General features: G+C 37.0%; 2 protein-coding genes and 1 long non-coding RNA gene across 5 annotated transcripts in view; 1 reads left to right on the plus strand and 2 right to left on the minus strand.

Annotated features, from left to right (window-relative positions):
• Positions 1-1,624: 1,624 nt before the first annotated feature.
• On the minus strand, positions 1,625-12,784 carry LOC112153731 (probable E3 SUMO-protein ligase RNF212). Of its 2 annotated transcripts, none has more exons than XM_024284107.2 (13): positions 12,241-12,784; positions 11,716-11,832; positions 10,025-10,086; positions 9,845-9,914; positions 9,687-9,743; positions 9,489-9,547; positions 9,340-9,399; positions 8,614-8,681; positions 5,806-5,866; positions 5,165-5,207; positions 4,993-5,047; positions 2,805-2,874; positions 1,625-1,818 (listed from the first exon to the last, which is right to left on the minus strand). In XM_024284107.2, the coding sequence occupies exons 1-13, from the start codon at positions 12,268-12,270 to the stop codon at positions 1,689-1,691; spliced, it is 882 nt and encodes a 293-aa protein (XP_024139875.1). In that variant the 5' UTR covers positions 12,271-12,784; the 3' UTR covers positions 1,625-1,688. The 2 variants fall into 2 exon arrangements, with proteins under 2 accessions (XP_024139875.1, XP_024139876.1); XM_024284108.2 differs by having other exon boundaries at positions 9,845-9,919; positions 12,241-12,778.
• Positions 11,726-17,467, plus strand: part of LOC112153733 — a 91,633-nt gene continuing 85,891 nt past the window's right edge. For both annotated transcript variants that reach the window (XR_002920531.2, XR_002920533.1), the window contains exons 1-4: positions 11,726-11,848; positions 14,300-14,391; positions 15,858-15,980; positions 16,214-16,349. This is a non-coding gene — a long non-coding RNA (uncharacterized LOC112153733). The remainder of the gene's footprint in view (positions 11,849-14,299; positions 14,392-15,857; positions 15,981-16,213; positions 16,350-17,467) is intronic.
• Positions 13,039-16,447, minus strand: si:ch211-255i20.3 (transmembrane emp24 domain-containing protein 11). Its single transcript, XM_024284110.2, has 5 exons — positions 16,259-16,447; positions 15,883-15,974; positions 14,307-14,432; positions 14,034-14,180; positions 13,039-13,246 (listed from the first exon to the last, which is right to left on the minus strand). The coding sequence occupies exons 1-5, from the start codon at positions 16,386-16,388 to the stop codon at positions 13,097-13,099; spliced, it is 645 nt and encodes a 214-aa protein (XP_024139878.1). The 5' UTR covers positions 16,389-16,447; the 3' UTR covers positions 13,039-13,096.

Below are 17,467 nucleotides of genomic sequence, written 5' to 3' on the forward strand. Positions count from 1 at the left end.
AATCCATCAAGAATGTAATAAAAGGTTTAGGTTTACGTAAAGTTTTTGAAAAAGGGCTGAAAACTTTTCGTCTTTAACCTTTCATCTGTACTTTGGAATAAAACTTTCATGCTGAAGGTCACAGATCCACGCAGTGTCAGAATGACTTAAAGGATTTTGATGCACAGCAATGAAGGAACCGCTCACATGAAGAAAATAATTAGTCATGTTGCACATTTTTAAAGATAAACCCCCAAAAAGTGATTTACAATGTACAAGTGAAATATCATAATAATTAATAAATTGTCCTGACCTGTCGGGGAGTACCACCAGCAGCCAAAATAGACTGTAACAACATTGTGACCCCAAAAGGGAAACAAAACTGAATGGATAGAATTAATAAATGAAACAAAATAAGTAAAATGTAATTAAAAAAAAAAAAAAACTGGTGGCTTTAAGATTAACTATAAGCTTGTCTGAATAGGAATGTCTTCAGAAGCATTACATAGAATCATTTGAATCAACCATGCGGACGGTCAAAGGGTTCCAGTCTAAAGGCTTCTGCTCGGGTAGACAAGTCTCCTAGAGTTTTAAACCAGGTTTTTGGGAGGTTTGGGCCCAAATCCGAACTATCATCCAGATGGAATTGGAGGACAGTTAGGGGCGCGAGACGAGCCAGAGGCGAGTGATTGTTATTCACGTATATGGCCATACATGACCAAAGTCAAATAAGGCGCTGCACAATAAAATCCACAAAAAACAAAAACTTGATGTCGATGGCAAATGCCGTATACTTAGATAGCTTTTCTACCTTCCTTAAAGACCCAGAGTGTTTTCATTACATATATGAGCAAATTTTAGAAATGTCGAAAAAACACAACTTTGCAATCACAATGTTTTCATTGAATCCTAATTATGCGAAAAAACACAAATCAACTCACCGAATAAGTCATTCAAAAACACAGCAAACAATACTCTGATTTACAGCAGATGCATTCAAATTCCTGCCACAGCACTATCAAAGAAGAAGTCGGCGCCTCATTCAGGGGATCTGCTACAGAAAAAGTTATTTTAGGAAATCGTGGCTGGTGATCTTACTGAGGAGCTGAGGATCCAAAGATTCCTTGTGACACACATAACTTTTGATTAACTGTGTGCTGCTGTGAGACCTCTTGTAAAAAAAGGATTAGCAAAGTCAAGCATTAAACTCTCAGAAGCTAAACCGAAGTGTGTTGATATACATTTCCAACTCTACAATGACTCAACTCATAAGGAGTGAGAGTCCCTGTGTGTTCTGTATTGTGATCGATTGTGGCAGAGCACTTTGAAGTCAGAATACCTGCTCACCATTCGAGAGGCGCTCGGGTTGGCAGGTCCGAACACATCAGGTTGGGCCTTTAGCTAACAACTTGTAGAGCTTTGTGTTTCAAAGCCTGTAGGTTTCTGTGGGTTACTGGAGGACTTTTGCTGGATTTTAGAAAGCAAACTTTAGAAAGAACTTGATCTTTTTCCATGAAATAATTATTTAATTAGAAATAATTGTTCTCAGAATATATGCAGACTGGTACAAGACATTAATAAACAGCACATCGCGGTACATTTTTGGAGTCCAACAGTAAAGATAGATTAGGACAAACACAAAAACTAAGTAGTAACTTTTTTATAAAACTCAAACATCTGTAAACCTCTCGACAGTTACTGAGTGTTGTTCAGGGAGACGGAGAGACGAGAGACGACATGGAGCCTCTGAAGGAGGACGAGGACTTGAAGATGGGAGACTCCCATTTAGAGCTGAGGTTGAATGTCAGCTCTGGGGTTAAAGGGGCTCCCTGAAAGCGACTGAGAGAGGAAATCTGTTAGAAATATGGCCGACACTGACATTAACAAGAAAATAAATGCTGACTTCTACAAAAAAATACCTATCAAATTTGTGAGCAATTTCTTATCTGGGACAATTAGTATAAAGCCTTCTCTAGAAAACGAGTGAATTGTATACATTTACAAAGCCTAAAGATGTCCTAAAATCATTTTCATTGATGGTTTTTCCATGTGTTGCAACAACATTTGTGTTGTGTTTGTGTCTCTCTGCACCTTCTGAACAGATCCTCAGTGTCAGAAGATGTTTGACACCATCCATTGACTGGATATGAAAACTTCCGGTTCCAACCAAATAATGTCACTTCTGTCGTAATTTTTTTCATGATACGATGCTGGAACCAGAAATTGTCAGTAAGCAGTGACTGGTGAGAGTCAGTCTCAGTCAACATTTCTACGGTAACCACTCTCTCCACTCAGGAGTGAGCTTATTGGAAGTCCAAACACCCCTACTACTTGAACGTGGGCTTTGAGGAATCTGTCAAACGCTTTGAACGCTCTGACCACATATTTTTATTAATGCATCTAATTGGCCAGTTTATAACTCGAATAGTTTGCACTAAACAAAAAAAATATGAAAAAATTAGAATTTTCCAGAACAAGAATGGTTATTCTGGCAAATAGAATGACTGAGTAAAAGTTGTTTATTTCTCTATAGAAGTTTATGAGGTCTTGACTTCTTGGAGCCAGCAGGTACTTCCTGTTTGGAGCACCCGGGTCACTCTGTCCAGTTTTTATATATAGTCAATGGTTGGCACCACAGACTCCTGCTAAAATATTCCAAAGAAAACCATTTTTTTCCTCACCATCATTGAGTTCCAGCTGAACTGCATGAAAGGTATTTTTTTTCTATGTAAAGCCATGTCTTTGAAACACGATGGAAGCATTAGCTAGCATGTAAATGTAATCAGTCCTGTGCCTTAAAGAAGGATATAAAAAGAGTTTGTCACCTGACTGAGGGTGATTGGCTGCTGTGGGAGCCCAGCATGTTTTGGCTGGACAGTCTGCTGGAGATGGCGCCTGAGTAAAAACATCAGATGAATCCACTGTTAACGTTTGACACAGGTAAAGATCACACAGACATAACGTTTCATCTTGTAACGTATCATAAACAAAATTAGTAAGATATAAAGCGCTTACAAAGAGTTAGATACATTTTTATTTTAGCTTTCAGCATTTGATAAAACCCTTTGAACCAAATCATTTGATCATGAAAGTACTGTTTTATTTTGAAGATTTTAAAGAGATCAAAACAAACAAAAACATCAAACTTTTTTAAAATGTATTTTTTTTTCCTTCTGATTAAAACAATCTGTTTCAGTGCAGCTGTTTGTCTGTCTGCACATTCTCAAACACTAACATGCATTGATTAAATGAGAACTTGTTGACTTTGATGAAAGTGTTTCGCTTCTCAGGCTGACCTTCTGTTGAACTCGCCATGACATCGGGCCTTGAATGTTTTATCTCACTGTAGTGATTGATTCCTAATAACTCACATCTAACCTCCTTAACATTGTTCTGGGACATGGCTGTGTGTTTCTGTGCAGAAAACTGTACTATCAATATCATGAATCACATTCAGTGATTATCTGGTGGTTTTTCTTTCTGTGTATTTTATGAAAGCAGTGGGAGATTTCAAGCATGCTGTTTTTGCACTATGAGTTTGGTTTAGTAAAATAAAATGGAATTTTGAGTCCCTTCTTTATCTGAATGTGTACTATTCAAAAATGACTTAAAAACAGGATGATTCTTGTAGGTAAAGTCATAGAAATTAAATATATATGTTTTTTTATGGCTAAAATTAGAGCTTAAACATAGACTGCAGCTAAAGAACGGAGACAGGAAACCCAGCCACATGTGTAATAATAATTAACAGTATAAGAGAACTGGACTGAGTGAACACTCCCCCCTCACTTTGCAAACAGGAAGTATCCCCTGGCTCCAAGGTGCCAAAAACCCATAGACTTCTATTGAGAAATAAATAATTACTGCAGTTCTTGAACATCTTTTTTTTTGTAATTGTATTTTTTTCAGATGCCTCAATAAAAGTATGTGGTCCCACGTCCAACATTTGATTGGCTTTCAACAAGCTCACTTCTGTTTGGCTAGAGTGGTTGCCATAGAAATGTTGACTTGCTTGCTAACACTAGGTGTGCTTGAGATCATGCAGGCGGACGCAGCGCTGCACAGATCGCCTGGATTGCGGTGCATGTTGGGTAGTTTTTGCTCTGACATCACATGTCAATTATCACAAAAATATTGGGAGAAAGGGACAGATTCAAGGCTCCTAACCAGGCAAGTGCAGCTGGAAATCTGGCACTGCACTGACTGCAAGCTGCCTTGCTTACTACAAAGCAATGCATTGTGGGAAACGGTGTCCTGACAGTTCGTGAAGTTCGACATGATGCTGATCGGAAATAACTGGTGCTAAATGAAGGAAATCTGTGTATTTTGTAACTCTTTCTGGAAAGTAGCCAATCACTGATGTAAAAATAAACAAGATTTCAAATTATCTGTGGTTGTGTGTGTTTTTGTTGCCTTTAAAATTTAATTTAAATTTGATTTATTTCTCTGGGACAGTGGACATTAAATTAAGCTATTTTTCAGCTGTTGTTTACATTTTAATATAAAATGCATAATAGTAGAGATTATACTAAAGGGGAGAGGCATATTAAAATTCAACTGAATGTTAAGGACAACCCCGACTTCCTGTTCTTGTTCAGTCTCGCTGCACCTCAGCATTCGCCTTCATCTCAGGTGCCTTTCCCCGCCCCTGCCTGCAGCTTCCTGGTCCCACCGACAATCCAGGCGAGGCACAAGTGATCTCAAGCACACCTATTATCTGGCTCCAACATGGAGGCGTCCAAAAAAAGGCAACTGAATTGACTTCAGTCTGTTGTAGCAGGAAGTAAGTCATTCTCTATGGGTGACATCACACTCATTCAATCCAGTTCTCGTATACTGTCAGTGGTAAAAGGCTCATCATCTTAAAATATAGAATCCCCATGCTGACGAAATTTCTAAAACATTCAGTAAATTTCATTTTGGAGTAAATCAAATAATGAGTGTGAAGCTGCAGAGAGTAGGATATACAACACTTCTTGGTCATGTTTGTGGTTGACAGAGCGGGTCTCATACCCATCCGTCCATCCTGGGGCGGCTTGTTAACTGACATTCTGGAAACAGAGTTGGGCTGAAACACAAAAAAGGTGAAATAAATGAAATATAAACCTTAATCTTAACACTCTCCTTCCTCATGAGATAAAACCTGGTAGCAAATATCAATAAGATGTGAAGCACTTCCACTCACTTTCCTGAACAGACTCATTTCATCCACTTCTGTGTTTTCATTGCTGTGAAAAAAAAAACACCTGATTAGTTTCTGTTGGATTGAACCGTATGAACGCTGTAGATGTCCCTCTCCTTATTGTCTCTACAAATTTTTTGCAACAAGTGTTTTTATTGCCTTATGGGAAATCAGTTTTGTTTATGCATGCAGAAGTTGTATTCTAATGTGGGTTATATAAGGAGAAAACCCTGTGATTCAGAGTGTGGCCCTTCAGACTTAAACTGACAGTTTATCAATAAAAAAACTGTCAGTTTCCTTTTTTATGTGGTCATACTGTAACTCACTCTGCAGCGTAGCCTGCAGGTTTTACCTGATCTACTCTAACTAACATAAAACAACATTTGGAATCATAAAATAGGCCTGCAGCAGTGGATGGGAAACTTAACTGGAATTCTTAACAGAAGACATGACCTAAAATGTTATTTTTCACTGTGAAATATCTTTTTTTTCTTTTCCTTTGAGATCTGTAGTATAGTGTCAGTGTAGAGAGAGTAGGGATTTGTAGTAAAGGAAATAGGAATCACATCATGGTAACTGCTCATAAAGACAGGACAAGGATGAGGAGGGTAAATGACAAAAATAAGATGAGGGACAGTACTTACCTGCTAGTTGCTGAGAATTGTCGCAGGAGGGGTGCTGGCGAGTTGTATGGAATCTGCAGGGCTAAAATCCAGTGAGATGCAGAAACAAATTTATATTTACTCTAGAGTGGTAGTGAAAACACCAAATCGTGCTTAGGATGCTAAAGATAAAACTCTACTTCCAATAAAAAAGGTTGAAACCAAATGTGCCTGCTGATTTTTTTATTTTAAAGGACTAAAGGGAAAAAAATCTCAATTTATCCTTAATAAAATATTTTAATGAAGCATAAAACTTGTAAACATAAAAAGGTGCATGTTGAAAGCAAAATTCTTCTCCTCACAGTTAAAACTCAGTTTTCCTCGGATGGTGTGGTTTCTAGCTGTTTTGGCTAATTTAGGCTTTTTTCTGTTTTTTAGGTTATTTTGGAGTTAAGTTAACATTTCAGCTACATGCTAGCTATTTTAGATTATTTAGGCTCTTTAAAAGTTTTTAGGCTGTTTTGAAGTTAGGCTAATATGTACACACTAGCTGTTCTGGCTAATTTTGACTTCTTTCATTTTTTTAGGCTATTTTGATGAAGTTTAACTATTTTTCAGCTACATGCTAGCCTTTTTAGCTAACATAAGCTTTTTTGTTTGTTTTTCAGGCTAATTTGGCATTCAGATAATACTTTAGCTGGCAATCAGCTTCAACTTTTTCAGCTATCAGCTTCAGCGTTTTTAGCTATCAGCTTCAGTCTTTTCAGCTATCAGCATCAACGTTTTTAGCTATCAGCTTCAGTCATTTCAGCTATCAGCTTCAGCGTTTTCATCTGTCAGCTTCAGCATTTTTAGCTATCAATCTCAGCATCTTCAGCTATCAGCACTAGCATCTTCAGCGGCCAATTTCAGCTTACAGCATTCACACTAGCATTATTGCAGGTAATGCTATATATTTAGTTCATAATTATGTTAAAAAGTTCTGTTTTTAAAGTTTTAAAAATGTAGTTTTAGAGTGTTCAATAAATATTTATCCTGTTCGGCCCACAAGCCAAGGTGTGTTTTGGATTTTGGCTTACACCCCTGAGTTAGACAGTATATATAACAATTCATTCATCCATATTCAGAACCTGCTGTATCTCTTTTGGGGTCTCAGTGTTGCTGGACCCAATCCAGCGACGGTTGGGTGAAGGCGGGGAACACCTTGAATAGGTCATGGATCTGTTGCAACGCCATACTCACACTCCCGCACACCTCAGGGCAATTTAGAGATACCAATGACCCTATAAAGCGTGACCCAGCAACTGTTATGGGGGGGGCAAAGTCTCAATTCTCCACTCCAATTATGACTTACCATCTTTGCTTTTCTTGTCTGAGCTGGCATCTTTGGTTTACAAGGCCTTACATGGTATTGGACCTTCATTTTTATCAGATTTACTTTTAGTTTATGACCCTCCCAGAACCCTCAGGTCCTCAGGTGCAGGTCTGCTGGTGGTCCCAAAAGTTAGAACAAAAACCCATGGCGAGGCCACATTTCAGCACTGTGGACCTCGCCTGTGGAACAGCCTACCTGAGGATGTGAGGGCTTTATCCACTGTGGAGGTTTTTAAGAAAAAGCTCAAAACTCATCTTTTTAGTATAGCTTTTACCTAGTTCTTATATGCCCACATGTTTTTATTGGATATTTTACTTGCGGGATGTGCATGTTGCTGGATTTTTAATGTGTTTTTATTTATTTATTTATTTATTTTATTTGTATTTGTTTTTAATTTTATTTTATTATGATTTATTATTTATTATGATTTATTATTTTTTACTTTCTGTCTTTCTGTTATTCATGTTACTGTGGAAAGCACTTTGAGATGCTTGAAAGCAGGAAAAGCGCTATATAAATAAAGTTGAATTTGAATTTGAATTTGAATCTTGCTCAGAGCTCTATGGCCATTTGTTTTTTTCATTGTCTTGTTTGCCATTTTTTGCTACGCTAATGCTAGCTTGGGCTTGTGAGGGGCTATAGCCTAGCAGGAGAGCGTGTAAACAAAGGGTTTATGGGAAATTAGCTGAAGCTAAGTTCAGCGCCAACAACTTAGAGGCTAAAACTGAGCTAAAAACAGAGCTAAAAACTGCACAAAATTAAAAGACCACTGGGAACGATTTTACAACATAAAAAATATAGCTGGAAATGGAACTTTAAATAATTCTGTGGGGCTGGTTTCAAACATTGTGTTTTATGTGAGAATGAATCAGGTTCTGGTTTCAGGAGCAGCATGGATTATGTATTAGAGCATAAATGTGGACTAATAATAAATGATTGGAAAATATTTAAAGAATTTTTAAAAGATGCATAATTGTTGCTGTGAAAAGTCTAAAATATAAAGTCAGAGAAAGAATAAAAGAAGGCCGCACGAGCCGCTTTTTTCTTTCAGAATCTACTGGAATTACATTGATTGTGTTAACAGTTGAAAAGTTACAGTACATAGAAGAACATAAACATTGGAGCTCCGGTGTTGAAGGGTTAACACAAACATTATTAAAGAATATTTAATCCCCCCGCCCCCCATTCCACTGGATATAATTATGAAGCAGTAAAATAGAATCAAAATCAACTACAAATAGTGTCTTTTATCTTCGGAATTGGAAAAAAAACTGCTGTTTAAAATGTTTTCTTAGGTATTTGTCTTTTTATAAAGTGCTAAACTTTTTATCAGAAACAAACACTCAACAAATACTTACCTGTTCACAGTAAAACACACAAGATACTGGAATATACTATAACGAATAATCATTTAATTATTTCTGAATCGATGCATCAGAATAGAACTTGTGGTATTAAACTATGAGGCGGTTCACCCGGTTTGTGCCCTTGTGCAGGGTAGGGGGCGCGGCTCTTCTGTGACACAGGCGGCGGCGCCATGGTGCTGTGAAAGAAATGAAAGGAGCTTTTGCAGCTGTAAATATACAAACATCTCTGTTTCTGACATGAAAAGCAGAACTTCTGAAAACTTTGTTTTAGTGTGAGAGTTAGATTTTCTGTAAAACTTTAAAACTACCTTTTTTTAAGAAGTTCTTGATAAAAAAAACAGCAGGAAACTGAACTAATCTAAGCACTTTCAAAATATTAAGCAAGTGTTATCTTTCATGAAAAAATTAATAAACAAAATTCATATTTATCTTTAATTCTGGTTTTATTTTTAAACACTGAAGCGGCAAAAACTTATATTAAGGGTATTTCAACTTTTGACATTAATCTTTATGAATGTCTTAAAATGTATTTTGGCTCAATATTTGTAGAGGATAAACATAATCAAGTCAAAAATGGAGTCTACTCTTAGTTTAAACCATCTTTAGAAACCTTTTAAGTTTACAAATGAAACTTTTTGCTATAAGTTCACAGCAGTCCCAGAATTCGTGTGTCAATAGTGACATCTAGTGAGAGGTGAAAAAATTTCTGAGTTATCAGTGCTGCCAAATAACTGAAAACAGTCTAATCTAAAGCTTTAAAACTATTCTACTGAGATAACTCTGATGCACCGGTATGAAGCTGATACTTCGGAGAGAGAAAAGCTGGAGCTGTACCTTTGATGCTGAAAGGAGTTTTCCATCTTAGCAATGTAGGCACTTTGTTCATTCAGCTTTCTTTAACAAAAAAAAAACAAAAAAAAAAGTTTGTTTTAATGCAGTTTAGAAACAATGTCAAATGAGATGATGATTTGGTTTGATCTCACTTTGTCATGTGCTGCATTTCTTGCTTCATTTTCACTAACGTTTCTTCCAGTTTTTCATTCTGAAATTAAAGCCATAGTAAAGCCTCCGTCAGGCTGGTCCTTTTCAGTACTAAAGTCATCTTTTTTCCCATAAAAATAACAAAAAACATTCAAGTTTAACCCAGATGACATGTTTCAAAGGAGGAAAAAGCTTCTTACTCTTTTCTTGTAGTGAGTCAGCAGCTTCCTTTGATGTCTTGACTGGAACGATATCACCTAAAGCAAAAGAGGAACAACCTTTAAAACAATCTGAACATTGGAGTCTTTTCAAATCTCCAGCTAATCGCAGGTGTTCCTGCTGTGCAGCTGCAACAAACTTTGCTGATCTCCGTCAAGTGTTTAGTCGTCACGGCGTTGATGTCCGAGAACAAAGCCTTCACTTCTGAGCTGCTCTGCAACAAACACAAGTGGCGTCATTTTTACAGCGACCTCTAAGCTGGAGTTGGTTTAGAAACTTGATCAAACACAAAGACAGTCCCAAATTTCACCAGACTTACTTTGTCAGAAAGGGGGGAAATTTGGCACTGGCTGCTGCATATTGAACAGTTACCTTGTTTGCCTAAAAATAAATAAATAAATAAAATGTTAGTGTTTATTCTAAAAAGTATTGGATTTCTGCATAGATGGTCTGTCTTGTACGACACCAAGGGTTTTAGAGATACTTTCATAACCCTTTCCAGCTTCAGAATAATAAAAACTGATGTGTGTTTTCACACATCCAGTCTCATCACATCGACTGGATTCCAGGTTGGCTGATTCCCAGCTTCAACTAGCTCAGGGGTCTGCAACCTCCACACTAAAAGAGCCATTTGGTCCATTTTCTTACAGAATGAAATCCAGCGAGAGCCGAAAAGTCCCACATTGTTGTTCAGAAAAAACGCAATATTTATGTTTTTTGTGGCCATTAAAAATGATTTTAAAGTAGCTTTAAAATGTTGCAATACAGTTTTGAATTACAATATTGTCTATATGTTACTATAAACATTTTTATTTCTTTTACTTTTGACAGCAGCACAAATTCCTTTCAAAATAAAACACACCCCGTATCAATTAAGGTTCTCCCGCTGCAGCGGAGTAACTTCAAAGTAAAATTCAAGATTATTAAAGATGATGTTGATGCATCATTGTTCTCCTTTTACTGTCAAATAAAAGCAACATTGAGGCATGGTAGTATGAAATTATTAAAATGAAAATCAAAGGATGAAAAATAAAAAGCTTTTTATTCTAATTTTTAAAGATATGAGGTACAAAACACATGATTCTGAATCATTTTAATAGTTTTGAAGAGCATTTGTTTGAAACTTTAACCACTTTAGGGTAATTTAAATAGTATTTCTACAGAATTTCTATGACAGTCTTCATTTTGTTTTGTGGATTGACATATTAAAAACCAAAACTGAAACGGCAAAACTTGAATTGATTATTTATTTTAATCATTAGCATTTTTCTTTAAAGCTACACTGTAAATATTGAAACTTTAGATCAGTTAACAAAAGCTCTGTAATTTGATACATTTAAAAATATTGGTTAGTTACATTTTTGAGTTGAGTAAACCATCAACCAAAAATGTTAATTTGATGAAAAAAATAAATTTTAAATGTGACAAATTACAGAAATGTTGCTAATTGATCCAATGTTTCACTTTTTTCAGCGTAAAGAGCCATAATAAAGAGATAAAAGAACCAGACGAGGCTCCAGAGCCACAGGTTGTAGACTTCAAATAGAGGAGAAGGGAAGAATTCGGATTGGGCCTGGATGCATTTTATTTTGAAAGTACTTGTATGTGCCACTATCAAAAGCAATATAATAGAAACATTGATTTCTGAATTTTGATAATATTAAATATTTATAAGCTACAGTTTTATTAATAAATAGTTTAATAGTCACAAAAATATGAATAAAGGTGAGACTTTGGGTCTGGGAGCCCATACCATTCACATTCCACTGCCGTGCTTAAGTTATGATTTGGTCAAGAAAAGCCTTGCGTACAGCATGAATGTTTTTGTATCCTTAGTTATAAGTGAATTGAATGAAATCCAATACGTGTTTATGGAAGGGTGAAAATCAACATCCTCTTCATTTTCTCTTTTGAAGGTGCAGTTCCTTTTAAATGTCATTTTGAGTGTAATGACTCTTCATGTCCAACAGGCGCCTCTGTTCTATCAGGTAACAGTGTTAGTTTGTGCACCTTTCTGGTAGCAGACACTGCAGATGACGTGACCGCAGGTGGTGACCGCCAGCTGACGGTCAGCGCCGGCGGACAGGAAGCAGGAGTTGCAGTAGACCCAAAAAGACATCTCAAGACCTGCGAGGAAAACCAGGTGGCGTCAAATCTACCTTTAATCAGTCCACATTTCAGTTTAGCTGAAAATGTTGTATATAGTACAGCTGAAAAGTTAAGAAAAATTAGATAAAAGTCCTCGTTGCGTAGAAATAGCGTTTGAGGAAATATTATGCTAATTTGGCACGCGGCACTATTATCAAACACGAAAAAAGTTGGGTTTTTTGTTCAAATATAATGTTACACTTCAGTCCATTGTACAAATATTTTGTGTTTTAGTTTCCCCTATCTAGGTAAAAACGCTTAAATGCCTAAAAGAACACATTTGTAAACTTTTATTAGCTCTTAAAAGGCGGGGTTTCCCTCATTGTTAGCTTAGCCAAAGTAGCTAAACTGCGTCATTAATGAGTCAATCCAGCAAAGTCTTCTTACCTCAATGCGTCCATTTGACCCCACAGGCATTCCTTAGAAATATTAATAAGAAATAAAATATTATGTTTCAGTCTTGAGGTGGATTTATTTTACGATAAGGGTGTCGGAAAATCTGCCTGATTTATGAACAAAGTAGTTGTCCCTATAAAGGCTAAACCATAGACTTAATATGGGCTAAACTTAAATAATGTCACGCTGAACTGTAGCAAATGAGAGGTTGTCATGGCAACTGCATCCCCACACTACGGTGGCCCTGAAGTATAAATCGCATAAAAGACAGATCATAATGATAATAAAAAATAAAAATAAAAATCACTCTAATATTTAAGAAAGTAAAACGAAATTCCAGACACAAAAATATAAAATAAAATTTTTAAAAAACTTCAGGTAAAACAGCACCAATTTCCTGAAAACAACATGAAATTGTAGAAAAATAAAACAATAACAAAACTGTGGGACATCTCTGATAGGATGATGATGTTTGTCCATCACTTTAATCCAAGGTTATTTGACATGACGCGATACTGGATATTATTATCATTTGTCCAACATTTCATTTTGTCAGTTTTGTTTTCAGAAATGTTCTATTTTATTGTTTGCTTGTTTTTTACGTTTTAGTTTTTGCTTTTTTAAATATTGTTTTATTTGTTTACATTTTTGTTTGTTTGTTTTTTCATCAAGTTATTTGTTGGTTTGATGTGCATTTCCGAGCCACCGTACCTCACAGCCCACCAGCTGCATTTGTCTACCGCCCAATCCCAAAAGCTTTAGAGGGTCAAACCAGCTTCAAAACCTGCACTTCCAGATCAAACATTTTTATTTCATGGTACAGAGCATACAGGTGCAGAGCTGGTCCTCACACCAGCTTCTTGGAGATGAAAAAGTCTTTGAGTCGCTTCATCTGCCAGAAACCCACACAGAGCAGCAGCGAGGCCTGGACCACGGCCCACCACAGCACCTTGCTGTTGGTGTCCTCACTGATCAGCCGGAACAGCTCCTCCTTCTCCTGAATGATGCCCAGAGTGTAAAAAAAGGCAAAAATAGTTAAATATTCAGTAAAACAGCAAATCCAATGTTTCAAGAAAACAGGTTAGAAACATTAAGTTGTCCTAAATAGTATTTTCTTTTTTTCACTGCTACAGTCAAAACAAAGTGGGACATCATCATCCATCCAAGTGTAAATGACCAAAAATATCAACCAATGCTGAAACTTTTAAAGATCATGAAAACAATTACAGAAGCAAAATAAATAATATTTACAAAAAAAATTCCTTACTTAAAAAAAAAATCAAAGCAAAATTTCAGAAATGCAATTCCAAATAACTGAAAGGAAACAAAAGTAAAGTACAATGTAATCTTCAACTATGCAATTTTCTTAGTTTAACATTTTATTTTGATTTCTGAAAATTAATTTTGTTTCTCATAATTTTCTTCTTTTTTTATGGAAACCACAATAGGTAGGTACTTATGGGACATTGCTGATTAGATGCTGACGTTTAACCATCATGTCAATTGTAAATTATACTGGATGTGCTCTGTACTAATCATAAAACTTGTATTAGTATGTGGACATTTCAGAATCATTTGAAAATAACTCAAACATAAAAAAATCAAAATCATTCAGTCTGTGATGTACGGCTACCTTTTTTGGTCTCTTATTGTGTTTTATTTTTTTAAACATTTCATTTCGATTTCTTGAAGCTATTTTTGTTTTCCGAATTGGCTGATTTGTTGCTGTGATGTGCCCTTCAGGGCCACCATAACACCCTCTCTTGAAATCAAACTTCTTCTACCCTCTGGTACTCCTGCTGCCTGGTGATGTGCGTCATCTGTTCCCTCATGTGCATGAGACTCTCCTCGAGAACTTCCAAGTTGTCCTTGGTCACTTGAGCGCTGGGGTCAATGATGTGTTCTCCCATCTGTACGTCCAGATGCAGCTTCTTTAAATATATAACCAAAGGAAATTTGTGAAAGCATTAAATTATTAGTAGGATGCCTCTAAAAATAGCAAACTGCATTTTTTTTGTTTTTTTTAGATGTCGTTAATGTGTGCCTTCAGGTCTTACCATCTTTTCTGCTGCAAAAACAGAGAATCTGGTGGAGTTGGTTTGAAAACAGAGGTAGTGCTGACCAGAGATCTGAGCTGTGAAGGTAAATTTTCCTGATTTTCCGTAACGCTTGGACATCACAACCTAAGACAGAGGACAGACAAATATATATTTAACAAAACTGTTTAGTACTACTTATTTGCCTTGAATCTGAAATTTAAAAATGGGGTTAAGTTTGTGCAATATTTCATTACTAAAGAATGAATCCCAAACACTGACTGTATATGAGAACTGTACTGAGTGATCCCGCCCCTTAGCATTCCAAACAGGAAGTTCCCGCTGGTTCCAAGAAGCCAAAATCCCATAGACTTCTATAGAGAGATAACGGCTATTACTCAGTCATTCTGTTGGTCAGAATAACCAGTCTTACTCTGATACCTTTTTTTAAAACATGTTCTTGATAATTCTACTTTTTTTTCATAATATTTGATCAATTTAAGCTGTTCAAGGTATAAGCTGACCAATCAGATGCCTCAATATTAGTAGGTGGACTCGCGTTGAAAGTTTGAAACGTTTGACAGATTCTCCAGAGTTCGCTTTCAAGTGGTAGGGCCATGACCTACCAGCAAGGTCACTCTTGATTGGTGAAAATACTTACCATAGAAACAATGACCTAAACCAATTTAGACCAATTTTTAACTGTCGCTACCCAATCTGGAACAGCTACCCATTTTGAACCATGCATGAGCAAAATGCTTCAACTTCTGCTAAAATATTTTATGACACTTAAGCCTCCTTTCCACTCAGCATTCCGGTCCAGTTTTGAGTATTTCCATTGTAAAATGGAGTCATTAAACAGTTGCGACCCGTACCTCTTGAGGGCGGGGTTGGTGTAGCCACCTGTTGATTTGGAGAAAGGGATGTCGACATTAGAAAGCACCAGTATAGCGCTAAGCTAGCGATGCCGTTTTCCTCTTTACGGCGGTTTTAGTCTTGGCCGCCTGCAATCTTATTTCAAACAACATTAAACTCCTTTTATACATGATGTGCAAAAATTAAAGCAAGAAGAAGATGAGCTGCTGGATGACCTCCATTGTTGTGGGTTTTCTAGCTGTCGCACTACAATAGTACAATGACACGCTAGCGGGCTACACCGCGCATGCGCCCAGAAAAGCGAGACTCACTGTAACTGAGTGGAAACACTCACTAGAATTAACTTGTCCATCCCCCTCTCAGTGGAAGTGAGGCTTTTCTGATCAAAGTAAGAATATAAATTCATCTTAAAATGTTTACAATAATGTAAAAGTTTATTTTTTGTGTTGACAAAAAATGAAACAAAAATGGCACAGAGTACCCCACATGGGCGAAATACATCTACTTCTGCTAAAGCTTTTCACTGATATGGCTGCGTCCATATTTTAAAAAAATGGTGACTGAATTGACTCTATTTTTAATTGCAGTAAGCCATTTTCTATGGTGATGCCACAATCCCCCCTTCCAGTTCTCATACATAGTCAGCTGTCTCAACAGGAACCAGAGCTTGATATGTCTGTGTGATCTCTCTGACAGAACTGCTAGCAGAAGCTTTCAGTACCCTCTGGTTTTGGTCTTTGACTGTCACCGTGACGCCCAGGTGAGGGGAGTGGCTAGGCATGTTCGGGTTCCAAGGCTGCAGCAAGAAGTGACCTAAAGGTGAGACACGCACAGAAACAAGGTGTTAGGCACACAGTCTGGAGCGCTCACAAAACAATAAGCTAATTTCACTGAGGAAAAAAATTGATTTAAATCAGATATAAAGTTTCCGGTAATTCTATCAGATGCATATTGACGTAAATGGTTAAAAATTTGTATTGGTGGAAGATTAGAATCCTACGGAATTACAAAACGGCTTTACCTGTAATCTCACTCTGCATTCATTGTTGCAGGTGGTCACGGAAACGACGACCTGAAGGATTGCTCCATCAACTCACCTTTTACCAGTGTGTCCTCAGGGATCTCTTCAATGATGCATTTTTCTTCCTGCTCTCCGAGCTGAAAGTACATGGCTGCTGACAACATCAGGTAGGACAGCAGCAGAAAGCCGACGGCCTGCAAAGCCATTTTAAGAGGATCTGTGTGGGGTTAGAATGTGGCTGGAGGACTGACAACGGTGGGACTGTGGGAAACTCCCAGGTGCTGCTTGTGTGACACGGACGTCTGTTTTTTTCTGATTGGTTGTTCCAAAAAGCCAAGACAAAGTCCACCTTTTTACCAAATGTCCAGCCCTCTTAAATGCTCTGCAACATTCAAGAAAGCAGTAAGGAATGTGAAGATTGTTGGAACCTAAGTTTTTAATCCCTCAAGACTATTATTAAGAAAGATTTGCTTCTATTTGTAAGAAAATATTGTGTGTTTTTGCCACATTTGGAGGGGGTCATTTAAAGTGTAAACATGGAGAAAACCCCTTTCATATTCAGCATCTGCTAAAGTCAAGACTCCAATAACTGTCTGCGCCCACACTGAGTGTGACAGAAATCTCTGTGGAACAGAGTGAAACGATGGCGCCAGCTGAACCTGTCACTTTCGTTTCTATCAGACTATTTTATTAAATATTAAGTACATTTGCAGATGGCCTGACTCTAAAATCATCAGACTGTGAGGTTTATTACAATTTTAGTCTGAGGTTAGGCTAGAATGGAGAAAAATGGATTTAGTGGTGGAAATGGTGGTCACACACCAACAAGTTGCTTTATCCCACTCTTAGTTTTAATTACAGCTTCCTTTAATATTGTTGGTGTTTATTATGGAAAAAAGCACAATTCTTTACAAAAGATTGCTGCTTTGCATTTGCTTCTCTTTAGAACATCCCAAACGTTGTCAGTGAGGGCAAACGGGTCAGCAAACAACGGCCCATTAAACTGTTTAATCTGGCCCACCACGCTTTAATTAACGATTTTGATTACCCATATTGTTTGTTTTCCGCCTGTAATCTAGGTGTCTCCCCACAGATTTCACACTACAGATACATTTACCTTGAGAAAGTCATGTAGTGTTTAGAGATTTGTTGTTTTTCCGATATACATATGTGATTTCCAAAACGGACTGTCCTTTTTCTAATCATTTCAACACCACATGAATGCAGCATTTCCCTGAGTTTTTCCTTTTGAAAGACAAAACTCCAAAATGTTCTGTTTTTAATT

The sequence above is a fragment of the Oryzias melastigma genome, linkage group LG10 (assembly GCF_002922805.2).
Source record: "Oryzias melastigma strain HK-1 linkage group LG10, ASM292280v2, whole genome shotgun sequence".
Taxonomy (NCBI): Eukaryota; Metazoa; Chordata; class Actinopteri; order Beloniformes; family Adrianichthyidae; genus Oryzias; species Oryzias melastigma.

Coding starts and splice junctions, on each gene's coding strand:
- LOC112153731 (XM_024284107.2), bottom strand. CDS start 12,270: ATGCCTGTGGGGTCAAATGGACGCATTGAG. Junction 9,548..9,686: donor TGACTCACTACAAGAAAAGA/GTAAGAAGCTTT, acceptor CTTTAATTTCAG/AATGAAAAACTGGAAGAAAC. Junction 2,875..4,992: donor GCCCCAGGATGGACGGATGG/GTATGAGACCCG, acceptor GTTTTTACTCAG/GCGCCATCTCCAGCAGACTG.
- si:ch211-255i20.3 (XM_024284110.2), bottom strand. CDS start 16,388: ATGGCTTTGCAGGCCGTCGGCTTTCTGCTGCTGTCCTACCTGATGTTG. Junction 14,433..15,882: donor TCAAAGACCAAAACCAGAGG/GTACTGAAAGCT, acceptor CCTCTGTCTTAG/GTTGTGATGTCCAAGCGTTA. Junction 13,247..14,033: donor GGCAGCAGGAGTACCAGAGG/GTAGAAGAAGTT, acceptor GGCATCATTCAG/GAGAAGGAGGAGCTGTTCCG.